Source organism: Lactuca serriola, chromosome 9 (genome assembly GCF_051521515.1).
Source record: "Lactuca serriola cultivar US96UC23 chromosome 9, Lser_US96UC23_V15, whole genome shotgun sequence".
NCBI classification, from domain to species: Eukaryota; Viridiplantae; Streptophyta; class Magnoliopsida; order Asterales; family Asteraceae; genus Lactuca; species Lactuca serriola.
The window spans coordinates 58461920-58478985 of record NC_136416.1 but is presented as its reverse complement, the minus strand read 5'-3'; the positions used below and the strand labels follow the sequence as shown (position 1 = coordinate 58478985).

At 39.4% G+C, this 17066-nt stretch overlaps 1 protein-coding gene and 1 long non-coding RNA gene across 2 annotated transcripts; both read left to right on the top strand.

Annotated features, from left to right (window-relative positions):
• The first annotated feature begins 13433 nt into the window (after positions 1 to 13433).
• Positions 13434 to 14350, top strand: LOC145075721 (lipid droplet phospholipase 1-like). The gene is made up of 6 exons (XM_079021857.1): positions 13434 to 13446; positions 13534 to 13691; positions 13751 to 13917; positions 14022 to 14077; positions 14158 to 14210; positions 14279 to 14350. The coding sequence occupies exons 1-6, from the start codon at positions 13434 to 13436 to the stop codon at positions 14348 to 14350; spliced, it is 519 nt and encodes a 172-aa protein (XP_078877983.1).
• Positions 14351 to 15062: 712 nt separating this feature from the next.
• Positions 15063 to 15646, top strand: LOC145076969 (uncharacterized). Its single transcript, XR_013692895.1, has 3 exons — positions 15063 to 15190; positions 15326 to 15419; positions 15576 to 15646. It is a non-coding gene; the product is annotated as an uncharacterized LOC145076969 (long non-coding RNA).
• Positions 15647 to 17066: the final 1420 nt, after the last annotated feature.

Genomic DNA, 17066 nt, shown 5'->3' with positions numbered 1-17066 from the left:
TCTGTGAATCGCATGCTAGTTAGGGCTAAGGATTTGCTCAATTTTCATGGTATAATGCTAAGGGAGATGCCTTTATATGTTTATTCTATGAGTTGGTAGACGTGTATGCTAGAGCTGATTAGCCAGTGATAGATTGGCTTGATATGGGTGATGCTTTGTAGTCTTGGGAGTATTAAATGCTATGCTTTAATGGAAATATCTATTGTTATCAGTAAATGCTAAGTGTATGCTTTAAAAATGGACACAGTTAGGATCTTATAGACCTAGAATAAATGATTTGGCCTTAATTCTTGTTCCTTGTCTAGTTGTGGATTCTAGGGTAGAGTCTATTATTTGACAGTCTATTTGATCCTGTTTTGTGTATAATTTGCATGCATAAGGCAACCGACACTAAGGGTGGAAATTTCTAGAATGAGTTGTGGTATGTGGGTTGAATAGTTTATGATCATTTTATGGATTGAAGTGTTACTGCACGAATGTTACTTGCTTTGTGCTTTGTGGAACTCGTTGGTAATGGGAGTTAGCCACTAATTGAGTATGAAGGTATTCATGAGGTGCTTAACTGGCATTATGGGAGTTCTTCAGCAGTTAATGGTCGGGTGGGGTTGGGAACCTAGGAAATCCTAGGAAGTGCTTCAGCAGGTTTCATTGCGTTGTTTAGTGGGATTTGGGTGCATCGATTTGAGAAGGTGAAGTAGAGGATTCAGGATGATCCTTAAGGAAAGTATGGATATGTATGGAAGGTAGTATTGGGCTCATACTACTAAAAGCACATGATCCATACTGGAATCTGGGAGAGTCTTGGAAAATCTAAGAAGCTCGTGGCAAGAGGATTATTGGTTATGTTTGATCATTTTACATGTGTGTTTCAGTTTGGTGATGAGGTTCCTGGAAGGAGGTTCAAGTCCTGGTTCTAGCTCAGGTGAGGGTACTGAGCCGACTAGCGAGGAGATGCGGGAGTTCATATCGTTAGGTATTACCTGCGGTAAAATAAAGCAGACTTCTGTAATCTTCGGTTTAGCAAAGGAGAAGACGTTGGAGAGTTGTATTGAGCGCTTCGTTGTAATTCGTGTTAAGGTTCTGGCCAACGTTGGAGCTCACACTCTATCATTTTGTGAGCAAGATATCGACTTGGAGCACCTGGGAAAGAGGGGGTAAGGTCAGGTGCAAACACAGGAGGATCTCAGGAGGGGATCCGAGTGGACTTGGGAGCCAGAGGATGAGATGCGGGAGTATTATCCGGAGTTGTTCACCGCAGTAGACTTCGAGGACGAAGTCGTGTTCAAGTGGGGGAGATTTGTAACATCCCGACTCCCATGTATGAAATTTTAAGGGTTTTATACATCACATAAGACCTACTCGACAAGTTGGAGGACCCAACTCGACGTGTAGAAACTAATAAGGCCGTGTTGATTATTGAACCTACTCGACGAGTTGGAGGACCCCAAATCGATGACTTGAGGTTGTGCATGAAAACCCTAATTTTTAGGGTTTGCACCCTATTTAAAGGACCTTAAGTCCCCTTACTGTCCTCCCTCACCACCTTATTGTCTAGAGAAACCCTAGCTCGAGCCTTCTACCTTCTTGTCTGTGTATGAGAGCCTTGCAGAGTGATTTTGGTGTGGTTGTGAAGGAACTTGGAGCTTAAAAAGGTTGGAGTGAAGGGAGAAGCTGTAGACCCGACATTTACATTGTATTAGCAACCATTTGGAGGTAAAAAGTCTTTACCCTTGATTTCCATTTCTTAGATCTTCTCTTATGGAAGTTTAGTGTCTTTTAGCCTGTTTTGGATCCACTTTTGGAAGATGAGCATGATTTAAAGTTGTAACTTCAGATCTGGACACCTCTAGGCCCCTTAGGTCTGAAGACTTAAGCTTTATCAAGCTTTGGCCATCCTCCATGTCCTAAACCCCTTATTAAGCTTCATATAAGTGTTTTAACCCATTTGATGCAATGCATGGATGTAAAGTTAGAAACTTTATGTGGTATCTCAACCCTAGGGGAATGGATATATAGTTTGGGGCTTTGGATTTGTCTGGAAAGGACCGAATAAGAAAAGGCTGAAGGAACTCGACGAGTTGAGTTGGATTTTCCCGCTTTTTGGATTCTAAGTAAACTCAGCGAGTTAATGAGATAACTTGATGAGTTGGTTAGGGTTTTTCCCTGGTTTTCTGAACACTGAGGGAACTCGACGAGTTGGGTCAACATGGATTGTTGACCTTGACTGTTGACTTTGACTTTGACCATGGTTGACCAAGTTTGACTTTTGAGTGTATTTTGGTAATTTGGAATCTTGATGGAATTGGTCCTATGGTGGTTGTAAGGGGTTGAGTTCGTAGCTGTGATTCGGGAGGGTGATCTTTTAAATTCAGTTCGACATTGTGAGTTGTTGGTCATGGGAAATGTCAGAGGAGCTTTATATTTTCTCAGGTGGCAGTCAACTACAATTCAAAGATTCTTCGAGTGTGCGAGATGGGATGAGGATTTATCAGTTCAGGGCAAGGGCTATGGTTTTTGCCGCCAGCATAATAAATCAGAGAATTAGTATGGTATCATGAGAGGTGATTTGGATTATCAGATTGGCTAAGGTTCAGGAGTATCCTTCAGGGTTTCAGGAGTTGGGTGATCATAGAGTTGGCTAGCAATGAAACGATAGTATTGCTTAACATAGATCATAGACGATTCGTGCTATTTGTGGTAGGCGGGTCGGAGATCCATCAAAACTAAGAGGTGAGAGTGAGGTTCATCGAATCCTAGTGGGGGAGAATCGATCAGGATTCACAAAAGTTAGGAAGGGCGTGGAACTAGGACAAGTTTCATATCCTGGTCAGGCGGAGAGAGGCAACTCAAGGGGCTTTTCAGATTGAGGTGGTGTCGGTGGGAGTTCAAGAAACTTCCAACTGTGGAATGACGTCTCCTCTAATATGCATAATAGACTTGTGGTTGAGTCCAGGGTGAGGACTTCAAGATTCGAAGTATGTCCCGGACATCCGTTGGGATGTAGTTGGATTCAGGTTGCAGCTCAGGATGCATGTATTGGTGATGATTAGGGTATGGCAAGGCTATGGTTGGCTATAGATGTTGTAAGACTGTGATGGGATCGTAGAATTCGCTAGTTCGAGGTAGATTATTGTTGGAGGTGGTCATGAGTGCAAAAAGGGAAATCAGTTCGTGCCTTGGGCACGCTGGCTAGGATTGTCGGGGAGTATTTTTTTTCTATTTAGGATTGAGGACAATTGGGGTCCGAGGCAGAGTCGGGTCTGAGTAGCCCTCAAGGGGTGGGGTCGTGGGTGAGGTTCGCATGTGTCTATGGAAACACAGGTTGGATCTGGTAGAAACCGTTGGGTCAAGGTCTTGGATCTTGAGCTGCAGGATAAAGTGGGTGGTCAGTGTGTGCGCAGAAGGGTTAATTCCTATGGTTGCCTTATTGTTTGGACTCTTGGGAACCTAGTGGTTGGACCAGGTGAGAGACTGTTAGTCTCAGAGTTGATTTGGGGATCATTTATATTGGTTAAGTGAGGGGTCGTCGGGAATCAGAAGCTTTTAGTGTGAAATGCAAGTGTAGATTTATGGATCTCGGGTTATGAGTTGTGTATTGAGTGGCTTTTTAGGTAAGATCTCGAGTCGAGTGTCGTGAGTGTTTTGTGCAGGATTTTCAATTCAGTGGAATAAGTATTGGGGTATCTTTATGCCATGGGCATCAATCGCAAGGTTCAAGTGTAACACCTATAAAAATGAAGCCAATTTAAAACTTTTTCAAAGATCCATAAACCATTAATTATTACAAAATGTTTTCAAAATAGTTTAATATCAGATTATCCCAGACACCATAAGTCCAAAACACGAGGATGTGTATGGTCACGCCTTCGCCTTGCCGAGATATCTGAAGTACCTTAAGCAATAAACTGAAACCGTAAGCACAAAGCTTAGTGAGTTTCCCCAAAATACCAACGTCATACAAATATAACCATATCATATAAAAAATACAGAACAACATGCATAATGAGCCTTAAGCCTGACTGGACCGCCTCGCAGGGCCTACAACCTATCTGGACCGCTCCCGAGCCTACGACATGACTGGACCGCCTCGCAGGGCCTACAGCCTATCCGGACCGCTCACCGGGTATGTTGGACTACAACATAAAGCAGTACCGCCTTAACCCAACCCCCAATCAAACAAACATGTGCATATAAATATCATACGCTAGCTCATATCATATAACACTCAAACCGATCTAACATATCGCTAATCATTTCAACATCCCAATAACCGAGATACAGTCCTAACTGGTCACTAAAATAGCATCATCCTATAACCAGGACACTAACCTAAATAGGTCACTATGCATAAGCATATCACCATCCCAACTACCAGGATGTAATCAATAAACATATCATGCCATAATCGGATACAATCCATAAAGGGCCGGCCTTGGTGCCTTAGACCCTGAGGATAACTCACCAGGCACTGCTGAAGTCCTGCAGATGAAACTCCAGCTGCTGGTTGACAGATTCCCGAACTGCCAAAATCAAACAACACCCAATTAATAATTGGGTTCCAAGCCCAAGGTCCAACTCACACTCCAAAGGCCCAAAAGTCAAGTATTGGGCCAAAGCCCAACATATGGCCTAATTTTCCAAATTGGGCCCAAACCCTTACATGGTCACAATTAAAGGCCCAACTACTTAGTCTAGTCCAAACATTTTGCATTTCCAATGGCCCAATATCATATAATCATCAAGGCCTAAACTATGGCCCATCTATGTGACATCCCCAAAATCTCGGCCAGAAAAGACCGTTTTCATTTATGCTTTTTAAACATTTTCAGAGTAAATCCTTTTGATTTTAAAAGAGATGCGGAATTTGTTCCCAAAAACAAAACATGATAAGATAGGTTTTTATCAAAACATTTCATAAAGAAATATGATTTCATTTCATAATCAAAAGTTGGGATGTCATAATCCGATACAGACCATAAAGCATAAACGATAACATTACCAGTCTTTCAACAAATATATACATATACAGACTTCTAAACAAAATAACTTGATGATTCATCCATTTTATGCCCTTGCGCCACTTCCTGTAATACAATTAAACTGAGTGGGTCAGGCTTGAGAGCCTGGTGAGCATATAGGGTTTTCAACCCACAATAAATATTTAATTTAACAATCAACAATAAACCCGATTACCCATTCCCGTTATCCTCACTTTACGTCCCTAAAACAACATCTATTATAAGGGACCTAGTCTAGGATTTTTCATCGGGACGGACATTACTGCAAAGGGGCTTCCTTAGCAATAAATATCCTAAAGGCAACCATGAGAGGGATAGAGTACACCGGTGAACATGTCGTTCACAACACCTACAGGTTATGAGCCTGCTAGTGTTCCACAGGACAGTCTAAAATAGTCTCTGGTCGTCATCCATACTCTGCTGAATGACTAGAATAACACCAACAACACCGAGGCCTCTCATATGTTTATTACACACCAACTATCTACCCATGTTCTACCCAACATATTAGTAGATAAAAATATACATTTTGATAAATAGTTTAAAAACCTGTATAGCATGCTTTAATCAATACATATTCCACATAACAGATGAGGCACACACAAATAACACGTATTTCATAGAGAATAAATCAGATCTATGAGATAGAAGAAAGTGAATATACATCCACACATATAACAACAAAATATATACACGTAGCACGTATTTTATATAAAATACTTCATAATATTGCGTTGGAAGAAAATGACTACACACTCACTTGATCTGAAGATGATTGGGCAGCACTACGGCTTGCAGAAGTAGTGTTTCTCTGTAGATCTGGCAGATCTTCACAAGAACCGGGCTCCTCACAGGCAGAGCTTCGGCTCGGGAATAACGCTCTTCGGGATCCTCGGGGCTTCGGATCTTGCTTCGGGGCTCGGGAATATTACCGGGGCTTCGGGGTATAAATGGCACGCTAAACGAGGCCAAATCTAGAGAGAAAAGGAAGAAGTTGTAAAAGGAAGAAGCTGGCTTCGCATCCCTTTTTATAGGGTCTGATCCTCGGGGTTACGCTGAGCGTAACTTCGGGGTACGCGGGGCGTAATGCTTCGGTTGTCGTCATCCCTTGCGTTATCGGTCCTCTACGTCATCGCATACAAACTCAGCACACTCGAGTGGTACGCTTGGCGTACACCAATACGCTGGGCATACTTCGGATGAGTCCGCTGACTCCTCTTCGGATAATACCAAGATTTAGAATTAAATTTAATTATTAAATATTTAATAAACTTCAAAAACTCGTATCTCCCTCATACGAACTCCGTTCTCGACGTTCTTTATATCCACGCGTAGGTGAGACTACGCTCTACAACTTTCGTTTAGACTCCGTCGGCTAATTTTGAATTTATTTTTATTATTTATTTTTAGTAGGCCGGGATAGAAAAACTTCGTTATAAAATCATAACTTCTTCGTCCGACGTCCGTTCTCGCCTAACTTTTCATCGTTTCGCTACTAACAACGAGACCTTCGATTCTCGTTTAGATTGTATCTGCTAAAAACCGCTCGATCTCAAATCGAGTATTCGGGCTGCATACTACCAAGTCGAAACTTCAGAAAATCAGATTTGGGCGTTCTATATATATTTGGAAACCTCGTTTCAACTACTACAACATTATCCAATGATATCAAGTTTATTTTACACTTAAATTTTGACGCTCATTTTATTCTTAATTCATCATATCACATAATTAAGCACGAAACACATAATACTCAAATAATACGTTCTTATTATTTCAAATTTGGGTTACAAAGGTTAACCTAGACTATTACATTGCTAAAAATGGCAAGCCCAGAAACACGGGCGTTACAATTCTCCCCACCTTAGAATGATTCCGTCCCCGAAATCACACATCAGCAAACAAATGCGGATAGCGACTCATCATGTCACTCTCCGTCTCCCAGGTGAGATTCGGCCTATTCGCGTGTTTCCATCGGACAAGCACTAACTCAACCATCTTACGTCACAAATTCTTAGTCTTTTGGGCAACAATTGCTTCTGGTTCTTCAATCAACCTTTTGTTCTCATCGATCCTTAACTCCGAAAGTGGTATCATGTCGGGAACTTCTCCCGTGAACTTCCTCAAATAACACGCATGAAAAGTGTTATGAATTCCATTAAGTTCTTCTGGTAGTTCGAGCTTGTAAGCTTGGTTCCCAATTCTCTGAAGAACTTTCAACGATCCAATAAACCTTGGACTCAATTTTCCCCTTTTACCAAATCTTATAAGTCCCTTCTATGGCGAGACTTTAAGCAAAACCGAATCTCCAACTTCAAAAGTCATCGGCGTTCACTTTTTGTCAGTATAGCTCTTTTGACGATCCTGAGCTGCTAACATTCTCTCCCTAATTATTTTCAACTTTTCAGCAGTTTGATGGACTATCTCTGGTCCCATAAACTGCTTTTCCCCAGCCTCAAGCCAACAAGACGGCGTACGAAACTTCTGTCCGTACAAAGCTTGATAAGGTGTCATCTTTATGCTCGAGTGGAAACTATTATTGTAGGAAAATTCTACCAATGGTAAATGTTCATCCCAATTACCTAGGAATTCCAGGGTACATGCTCTCAACATATCTTCAAGTGTTTGTATCGTCCATTCACTCTGACCATCAGTCTGCGGATGGTAAGCTGTACTTAAACACAACTTGGTACCCAATTCCTCTTGTAGACTTTTCCAAAATCGTGAGGTGAAATGACTATCATGATCTGACACAATCGTTAACGGAACACCGTGAAGCCTCATAATTTCCTTCATGTAAGAATTCGCAAGCTTTTCCATAGACCATTTCTCATTGGCTTCTATGAAATGCGCACTCTTAGTGAATTGATCAACGACCACCCAAATCATGTCGTGACCATTCTTTGTTCTGGGCAGTTTAGTGACAAAATCCATAGCAATGTCTTCCCACTTACCCATAGGCATAGGCAAAGGTTCCAAACTCTCGTATGGTTTCTGATGTTGTGCCTTGACTCTCGCAAAGGTCACACACTCCGCCAAATACTTCGCAATGTCAAGCTTCATCGTCGGCCAACAATAATAGGGTTTCAGGTCCCTATACATTTTTGTGCTACCGGGATGAATGGAGTACATGGGTTTGTGAGCTTCTTCCATCAGAAGATATCTTATTCCTCCTGACTTAGGTATCCAAATCCGATCTTGGAATACCTTCAGTCCATGACTGCTTACACCGAACACCAACGTTTTGCCCAAACGTTCCTCCTTTCGGTCATTCTTCTCAGAAGCTTCGCTTTGAGCTTTCTTTATACTTTCCAAAATAGTCGAGACAACTTCAATTCTCAACGCTCTTGGCCTTCTCATTTCAAGATTGACTTTCCGACTGAAAGCATCAGCAACAACATTAGCCTTATTGGGGTGGTAAAGTATCTCACAGTCGTAGTCTTTAAGTAATTCTAGCCAGCGTCGTTGCCTCATATTCAATTCTTTCTGACCAAAGAGATATTGGAGACTCTTGTTATCAGTGAAAAGTTTGCACTTTGTGCCATAGAGGTAATGCCTCCATATTTTCAGAGCGAAAACTGTGACATCCCAAAAATCTCGGCCAGAAAAGACCGATTTTCATTTATGCTTTAAAAATATTTTCAGAGTAAATCCTTTTGATTTGAAAGAGTTGCGGAATTTGTTCCCAAAAACAAAACATGATAAAACAATGTTTACCAAAGCATTTCATAAAAGAAATGTATTTTCATTATAATCAAAACTCGGGGTGTCATGTTCTGATACAGACCAATAAGCATAAACGAATACATTACAAGTCATTCAACAAATATAAACATATACAGACTTGCAATCAAAACAACTGATGGTTCATCCATCTCATGCCCTTGCGCCACTTCCTGTAATACAATTAAAACTGAGTGGGTCAGGCTTGGGAGCCTGGTGAGCATATAGGGTTTTCAACCCACAATAAATAATCATATTTAATTTTCACCAACCAACAATAACCCAATTACCCATTCCTGTTATTCTCACTTTATGTCCCTAAAACAACTAACATAAGGGACCTAGTCTAAGAATATTTCATCGGGGCGACAACACATGCTTCGGGGGTACCTCAGCAATATAAGTCAAATAAGGCAACCATGAGGGGGATGGAGTACAGCGAATGAACACCCAAGTTCATTAACACCTACAAGTGGCGAACCTGCTAATGTTTCCACAATACTATCTAGAAAAGTATGTGGTCGTCATCTAAACTCCGCTGGATCACTAAATCAAACAACAACGAGGCCTCTCATCTGTTTATTACACACCAACTATCTACCCATGTTCTACCCAACATATTAGTAGATAAAAATATACATTTGTATACATAGTTTAAAAACCTGTATAGCATGCTTTAATCAACACATATATCACATAACAGATGAGGCACACACACATAACACATATCTCATAGAGAATAAATCATATCTATGAGTTAGAAGAAAGTGAATACACATTCACACATATAAACAACAATATACACATAATACGTATTCTGTATAAAATACTTCATAATTATGCGTTAGAAGAAAGTATCCACACACTCACTTGATCAGAAGATGATCGGACAGCACTACGACTTGCAAAAGTAGTAATCCTCAGCAGATCTGGAAGATCTCTTCAAAAATCGAACTTCTCGCGGGCAGAGCTTCGGCTCGGGAACCGCACTTCTCGGGATCTTCGGGATCTCGGGACTTGCCTCGGGGCTCGAGAATAATACCGGGGCTTCGGGATATTTCTGGCACGCAAAATGATGCAAAACGGGAGAGAGAAGAGAAGAAATTGGCAAAAGACTCGGCTGCCTTCGGATCCTATTTATAGGAGGCTGGAGCCTCGAAGTCGTCATGGCATGCGTCATCCGAAGCCACTTGCTGCGATGTCGACACCTTCGGAGTATGCGGGGCGTACTCGAGTATGCGGGGCGTACCTCGGATCAGACCGGTGACTCGCTTCGGATAATGCTTCCGAATTTCCATTTAAATTTAAATACAAAATAATTTATAAACTTCGGAAATTCATATCTTGTTCATACGAACTCCGTTTTCAACGTTCTTTATATCCACGCGAAGGTGAGACTACGCTCTACAAATTTCGTTTAGACTCCGTCGGCTAATTTCGATTTATTTTTATTATTTATTTTTAATAGGCCGCGACAGAAAAACTTCGTTATAAATTCATAACTTCTTCGTTTGACGTCCATTCTCGCCTAACTTTTTATTGCTTCGATACCAACAACGAGACCTTCGATCCTCGTTTAGATTGCTTTGGCTAAAAACTGCTCGATCTCAAATCGAGTATTTCCAGCTGCACACTGCTAAGCCGAAACTTCGATAAATCATAACTTCCTCATACGAAGTCAGATTTGGGCGTTCTATATATATTCGGAAACCTCGTTTCAACTACTACAAGATTATTTAAAGATATTAAGTTTATTTCACACTTAAATTTTGACGATTATTTTTATTCTTAATTAATCAAACCACATAATTAAGCAATTAAGCACAAAACACACAATACTTAAATAATACAATCTTTATTATTTCAAAACGGGTTACAAAGGTTAACCTAGACTATTACATTGCTACAAATGGCAAGCCCGGAAACACAGGCGTTACAAAAACCACCGTTGCCAACTCCAAATCATGAGTCGGGTAGTTCTTTTCATGCTCTTTCAGCTGTCGAGATGCATACGCGATCACCTTATCCCTTTGGGTCAGTACACAACCTAATGCAACCCCAGATGCATCGCTATAAACAACGAAGTCTTCAACTCCATCGGGTAGAGAAAGTATCAGTGCCTCGCATAGTTTCTTCTTTAGCTTCTCGAATGCTTCTTTATACTTATCACTCCAAGCATAAGTAGCTCCTTTGTGGGTCAAAGCTGTTAATGGACTAGCGATCAAAGAAAAGCCTTGGATAAACCTTCGGTAATATCTGGCTAATCCTAAAAAGCTTCGGATCTCCGTGGGACTTTTTAGTTGTTCCCACTTCATCACAGCTTCGATCTTCGCTGGATCAACCATTATCCCTTCTTGGTTGACCACGAGACCCAAGAATTGGACTTCACGAATCAAAAAATCACATTTGGTGAACTTCGCATACAACTTCTCCTTCTTCAAGACTTCCAAAACTTCTCGCAAGTGTCTGCCATGCTCCTCTTGGCTCTTTGAGTAAATGAGAATGTCATCTATGAACACTATCACAGATTTATCAAGGAACGGGTTACAAACTCTATTCATTAAATCCATGAATGATGTTGGAGCATTGGTCAATCCAAATGACATAACCAAGAACTCATAGTGTCCATATCGTGTTCTGAATGCATTCTTCTCTATATCCTGCTATTTCACCTTTAGCTGATGATATCCTGACCTTAGGTCGATCTTTGAAAAATAACTTGAACCTTGTAGCTGATCGAATAGGTCATCAATCCTTGGCAACGGATATCTATTCTTTATTGTTGCCTTATTCAGCTCTCTATAATCAATGCACATCCTCATGCTTCCATCTTTCTTCTTTACGAATAACACCGGAGCTCCCCAAGGTGATGAACTAGGTCTAATGAAACCTTTGTCCAATAACTCCTGAAGTTGCATCATCAGCTCCTTCATCTCCGTCGGTGCTAATCGATAAGGTGCTTTTCCAATTGGCGTTGTTTTGGGCAACAAGTCGATACGAAATTCTACTTGCCGATCGGGTGGTAATCCAGGAAGATCTTCGGGAAACACTACAAGAAAAATAGCCTTTAATGACGCACAAACAATGACACTCGCTGATTCACGTTACACATTTTTGGGTGTCCTTAAAAATATTGTCAGACTTCCAAAATTTGAAGGATAGTGGACACACATTTTTGTGTGCCCTTAAATTAGTGTTTCAAGAAAAAAAATTAAAAACACGGAGGGCGCTTTATCTTAAGCGTGCGTCTTCTGTAGGTGTCGCTTTATAACTTTAAGGAAACGCACCTTGAGAAGATAACGGGGGGAAACGAAACCCTAAAATTTTGAAAACCCTCCTTTCTTTTCTACCTTCTTTTCTTCATCTTCACAATCGAATCTCCCCTTTTGTTTCTCTATTTCGATGGTTGTTTCCCTCTTGCCCTAATCACGTCGTCGCCGCGAATCACACACCGAAGGCTGAAGCAACGAAAACATTGTAACTTTGTCTTAATTGTTTCATGGTGGTTGAAAAGGTTTTCCTTGTGTATCAGTTACCACTATCGTCGCCGTCATCTGACCTTCACTTGGTTCTAACAAAAAGGAAAAAGCGTGGTTTGTGTATTTGTAAACCCGATATAAAGATTTTTGGGTCCGATTTTTAGGGATTACCATAAATCCCCCTAAATCTAACCATTACACTTGCTCATTCATTTCCCATAAATCCCTTCATCTTGATTATGATCTACAAACCCCCTAAATCCCCCAGTTAGAGTATCTACCATGGATGTTGTACGCCGACCTAATCTCGATCTTAGTAATTCTTCACCCATTTCATCAATTTACACCAAAACCCCTCAAACACCAACCTCTTCAACTTTTCCCTATAAGTACCGATTATCTTCTTCCAATTTCAATGGTTACCATAGCAAGTGTAAAGTACCAACACCACCTCAAGCTTTACCCAAGGCAAATTCGAATGAATCAGTTGAATCCAATAAGAAATTGATTGATTCAATCGCTAAAGGTTTGATCGGGCTCGCTGCTGTAGTCTCTGTTTGTTTCGATTCGCCAGCTCCTGCCGAGTCCTTGACAATAGCATTCCCAGCTTCTCGTACTCTTGAGGTAGGTGTTCAGTTTGATCATCTTTTTAAGTAGTTTGTTTGGGTCGTGCAGATAAGGTGTTCGATCTATTGCTTATATGGGTTTGGTAAAATTTGATTTCGTAACAGGTGAATGCTGTGCCGTGAACTCTCGTAGAGACTTGGGTTTTGAGATGCAAAAAATTGAAGATCACAACTTATAAACATATTTACCAAAAAAATTTATTAGAAGTTGTTAAATAAGTATCCCAAGGATCTTATTGTTCACTGTAATCATTTCTATATCACTCGTCTCCTCTTTTCAGAAGATACTTCTCAGTTGTGCATCCCAAATGTTTATGAACTTGATGTTATTACTGGAAGCTGAGAAAAAGAATTAGTGTTGGTTAAAAGTGTTGTTGAACTTTGGTTGTATTATTGGTATTATCATTTTTATTTTCCATACTATATCTTGTGTATCGATATGCTCTACAGGCAGCAGACGTAACTCTGCACTAGCAACACTTGATGGAATTGATGTGATGGGAAGCAGATTAGCAGATGAGGTGAGTATCTTCCTCCTTAATATTTTTTAGGGTTAAATCCAAGACCTAGAAATATTCATTTCTGCTATGACACAGCATTGTAGTTTGAAGTAAAAGTGGTGGTTTTGGTTGCAGGTGATATCTGTGATAGAACGCAATCCTAAAGTTGAAAAGATATCATTTATAGGTCACTCACTTGGTGGCCTGATATCAAGATATGCTATTGCTAAGCTCTACACACAGAATCAAACATACCAAGACAGATCTGGAAAAATTGCTGGAGTTGAGGCTATTAACTTTATTACAGTTGTGACTCCACACCTTGGCTCAAGAGGACACATACAGGTTTGTAAATTGTGAGTTAATTATTTGGAAATAGTTGATGGAAGTGTTGGTGGTTTCAGGTCCCAATGTTCTGTGGAGTCAGAGGCCTTGAGAAAGTAGGGTGCCACAGTTCAGTGGTGGTTAGAAGAACAGGAAGACATCTGTATTTGAAAGACAAGGCTAATGGACAGAGACAAACCCCTCTCTTGGTTCAGATGGCCAATGATTCAGAACACCTAAAGTTCATGTAAGTCTTTCATTGACACCCCCCCCCCCTTTTCAGCTAAACACAGTAGAAAAGAAGGAGAATTTGGAGATCTGTTTGCATGAATTTTGTGGTTGATTTTGTAGATCCGCATTGCATTCGTTCAAATGCCGTGTTGTTTATGCAAATGTCCATTCAGACCGTATCCTAATATTTTTTCCTGAAAAAATCTACCACTAAGTTTTGGATGTTTTTTTTCCTTAACTCAAGCACTTGAAATAGATCTTGTGGGATGGAGCACATCATCAATCCGTCATCAGATTCAGCTGCCTAAGGTAAAAAAAATAAAATAAAATAATACTACTGGGTATAGTGTAATTAATTTATCTCAGTATTTTTATAGATTAAAAATCTTGTGAGAAGTGGTAGATATCCCCAGATTCTCAAGGAAGATGCAAAAAATGTCACAAAATAAGAAACCTCTCTGGACCCACAGCCCAAAACCCACAAGACTAAGACAGTCACTGCCACTGCCACTGCCAGCATGGAAGGTAGCAACCAATTCATTATTCAACTGCTGAGTTATATGAATTCTAATACCATCAATTAAAAATGCAGAAATGATGATTAAGGGATTGAGTCAAATAAGCTGGGAACGGGTTGATGTCAGCTTTAAAGGAAGTAACCAAAGATACCTTGCACACAATACAATCCAGGCAAGCATCACACCCCTGCCCATATGTTTCTTTACATTTCAATATCTATTCTTTATTATTATTATTCATGTTGTTGTTCAAACTTAAAATAAAATTTCCCAATCTGTTAGGCAACTTTATGCCAGTCAGACAATCTGTGGAAGATCACAACTTGTAAACATATCCACCAAAAAATTGAAGTTGTTAAGCATCTGAATCTGGTTCTTTCCCAAGTTTGAGATGCAAACCAAGAAAGTAGCAATGGGAAGAAATTCTTCTAAAGCACTTGCTAGTCCAAAAGTTTCAAAAACTCAGAAGAAGGTGCCTGAAGATGTCAACAACCAAGAGAACAAAGCCTCTCATATGATTACATCCTCTGCTAGAAAAAAAACCAGGTTAGTTGGTTACCCTTTTTTATTTTTTGACATTATTATTACTTTTTGTTCACTGAGGATTATAAATTTGGATGCTTTATGTATCTATATCTTTTGTAACTAGCAGCAGCCACCCACCCAAAGGATAGCAAGGAGAATGTTGATGCAACTAATTTAAATGCTAGAGGCATATGTTTGGACAATGATTCTTATATTGCAATCAACAACATGTCTGTGGATTCTGAGGTAATCATATATCTGTCCATTTGTTGTTTGACTTTTGGATTTCATTTTCATTAATCATCATCATAAGATAAATGGCAATATCTTGTAATTATGGATTCTCACAAAGTGAAAGTGTTTCTTTTTGATATGATGTAGGGATGTGAGACAACAGAATCTTTTTCAAATGGAACCATATTTTCTCTGGCATTCCATATTTCCAGAAATACTGAAGGAGAAATTGTAGATGGAGGTATATATATATATATATATATATATATATATACATATATATATATATATATATATATATATATATATATATATATATAAACTGCTATTTTGCTTACATGAAACAGATTTAGCTTAATATTAGCATAAAATATGTTTATTTGTGATACATAATTAGGATGTGGTCTATCAAGTGAAGTGTCAGCCATATACCAATGATGAAAGACTCAAAGCTAGAATGTGTTGATGAGACTCTAGTGAACACAATAGATCGAGATGGGAACATGCTTCCTATTAACATGATCAATGACCTTGCTCTTACTCGTGATCCGCTAGTTGTTCTTGTAAGTTTTTTTTTGACATGAAAATCTATGTATTCACCTTCTGTTACATCTTTTGCTAGTGCTGACATGGCAGTGAGACAACAGCCACATCAGAAGATGTATAAGCTGAGAACTGGCTATGTTAATGTGTCCCATTCTCATAAACCTGGTAACAGGGAGCACGCAAAGGCTACAGCTCAAGAAACATGTGACAGTTGGCGAAAAGTTGTTGTTTTAGCCCCCTCCCCCCCCCTTTTTTTTTGATATTTTACATTTGTATAAACCTAATATGCTTTTGATTTCTGAAATAAATTGATTTGTGCAGGGGAAACGAGGCTTATAAGAATGGAGATTTATCAGAAGCTGAAGTATGTTATTCAAAGGGTATTAGTTCAATACAACATACAGAGACACCTGGCGTTTGTATACAGCCTCTTATTTTCTGTTATAGCAATCGTGCAACTATACGCATGGAATTGACTAAAATTCATTCCATTTCCTCTAGCCAACCAAACATGATAATGGAATGTAATGATCTATTCCATTATTGTTATGGATTTTATTTGTTTATGTATGCTCTTACAAGATTTGTTGTAAGTCCTTTAATCCCAAGCCACTAGAAATCAGAACAGTTATTAGCTTTTGTACACAATCGTCTAACTAAATGTACCTTTTAAACTGGGATAGTGCAGGCCTATGCATGAGATCACATTTTCAACAATAGACATACCAAAGCTCCTAAGTCAGGTATTAAAAATTCCACCTTTTGCCCTTGGCTTGATGCATATTTACTATTGATTTACACTTGTAGGAAATTAGAAGCGAGGAGCTACATAATGATGTTTCATAGGTGCTCCCTGATTATAAACAGGTATGAATATGATTTACACTTCCAGTTCACATTGTATCCAATTATAGAGAGGATATTTGGCCCTATAGTAGTAGCTCGTTTGCAGGAGTAAGCAATTTTTCTTTAATTTAGTTTTTCTTTTACCATTTGTTTAATTTAATTATTCATTTTTGATGTAATTATTGATTTTGCATGAGAGAAAAAAAGTTTTATATATGAATCTTGAAAAATGGGATGTTTGTTTGATAAGTGAGGTCTTGAATATGTTTTGTGTAGGTTGTGTCTATACCACTACTCACAAGTTATCCATTCATAGCCATGTTGACTGGATTTGCTCTCTCGTTGACTTTAAATTGTGCATCCATTATAAAGAATGTTTTATCTGTAAGTTTTTCAGGGACTAAATATGTCTACTTCATTAATTGCATGCTACTATTAGTTTATTACTTAATATAAGATAATATTTGCACATATTTATGCAAAATGCAAGAAATTT

Excerpts from the sequence above, each read along its gene's own strand:
- LOC145075721 (XM_079021857.1), top strand. Across the intron at positions 13,692-13,750 it reads GCTCAAGAGGACACATACAG|GTCCCAATGTTCTGTGGAGT; the intron begins GTTTGTAAATTG and ends TGGTGGTTTCAG. Across the intron at positions 14,078-14,157 it reads TGCAAATGTCCATTCAGACC|ATCTTGTGGGATGGAGCACA; the intron begins GTATCCTAATAT and ends CACTTGAAATAG.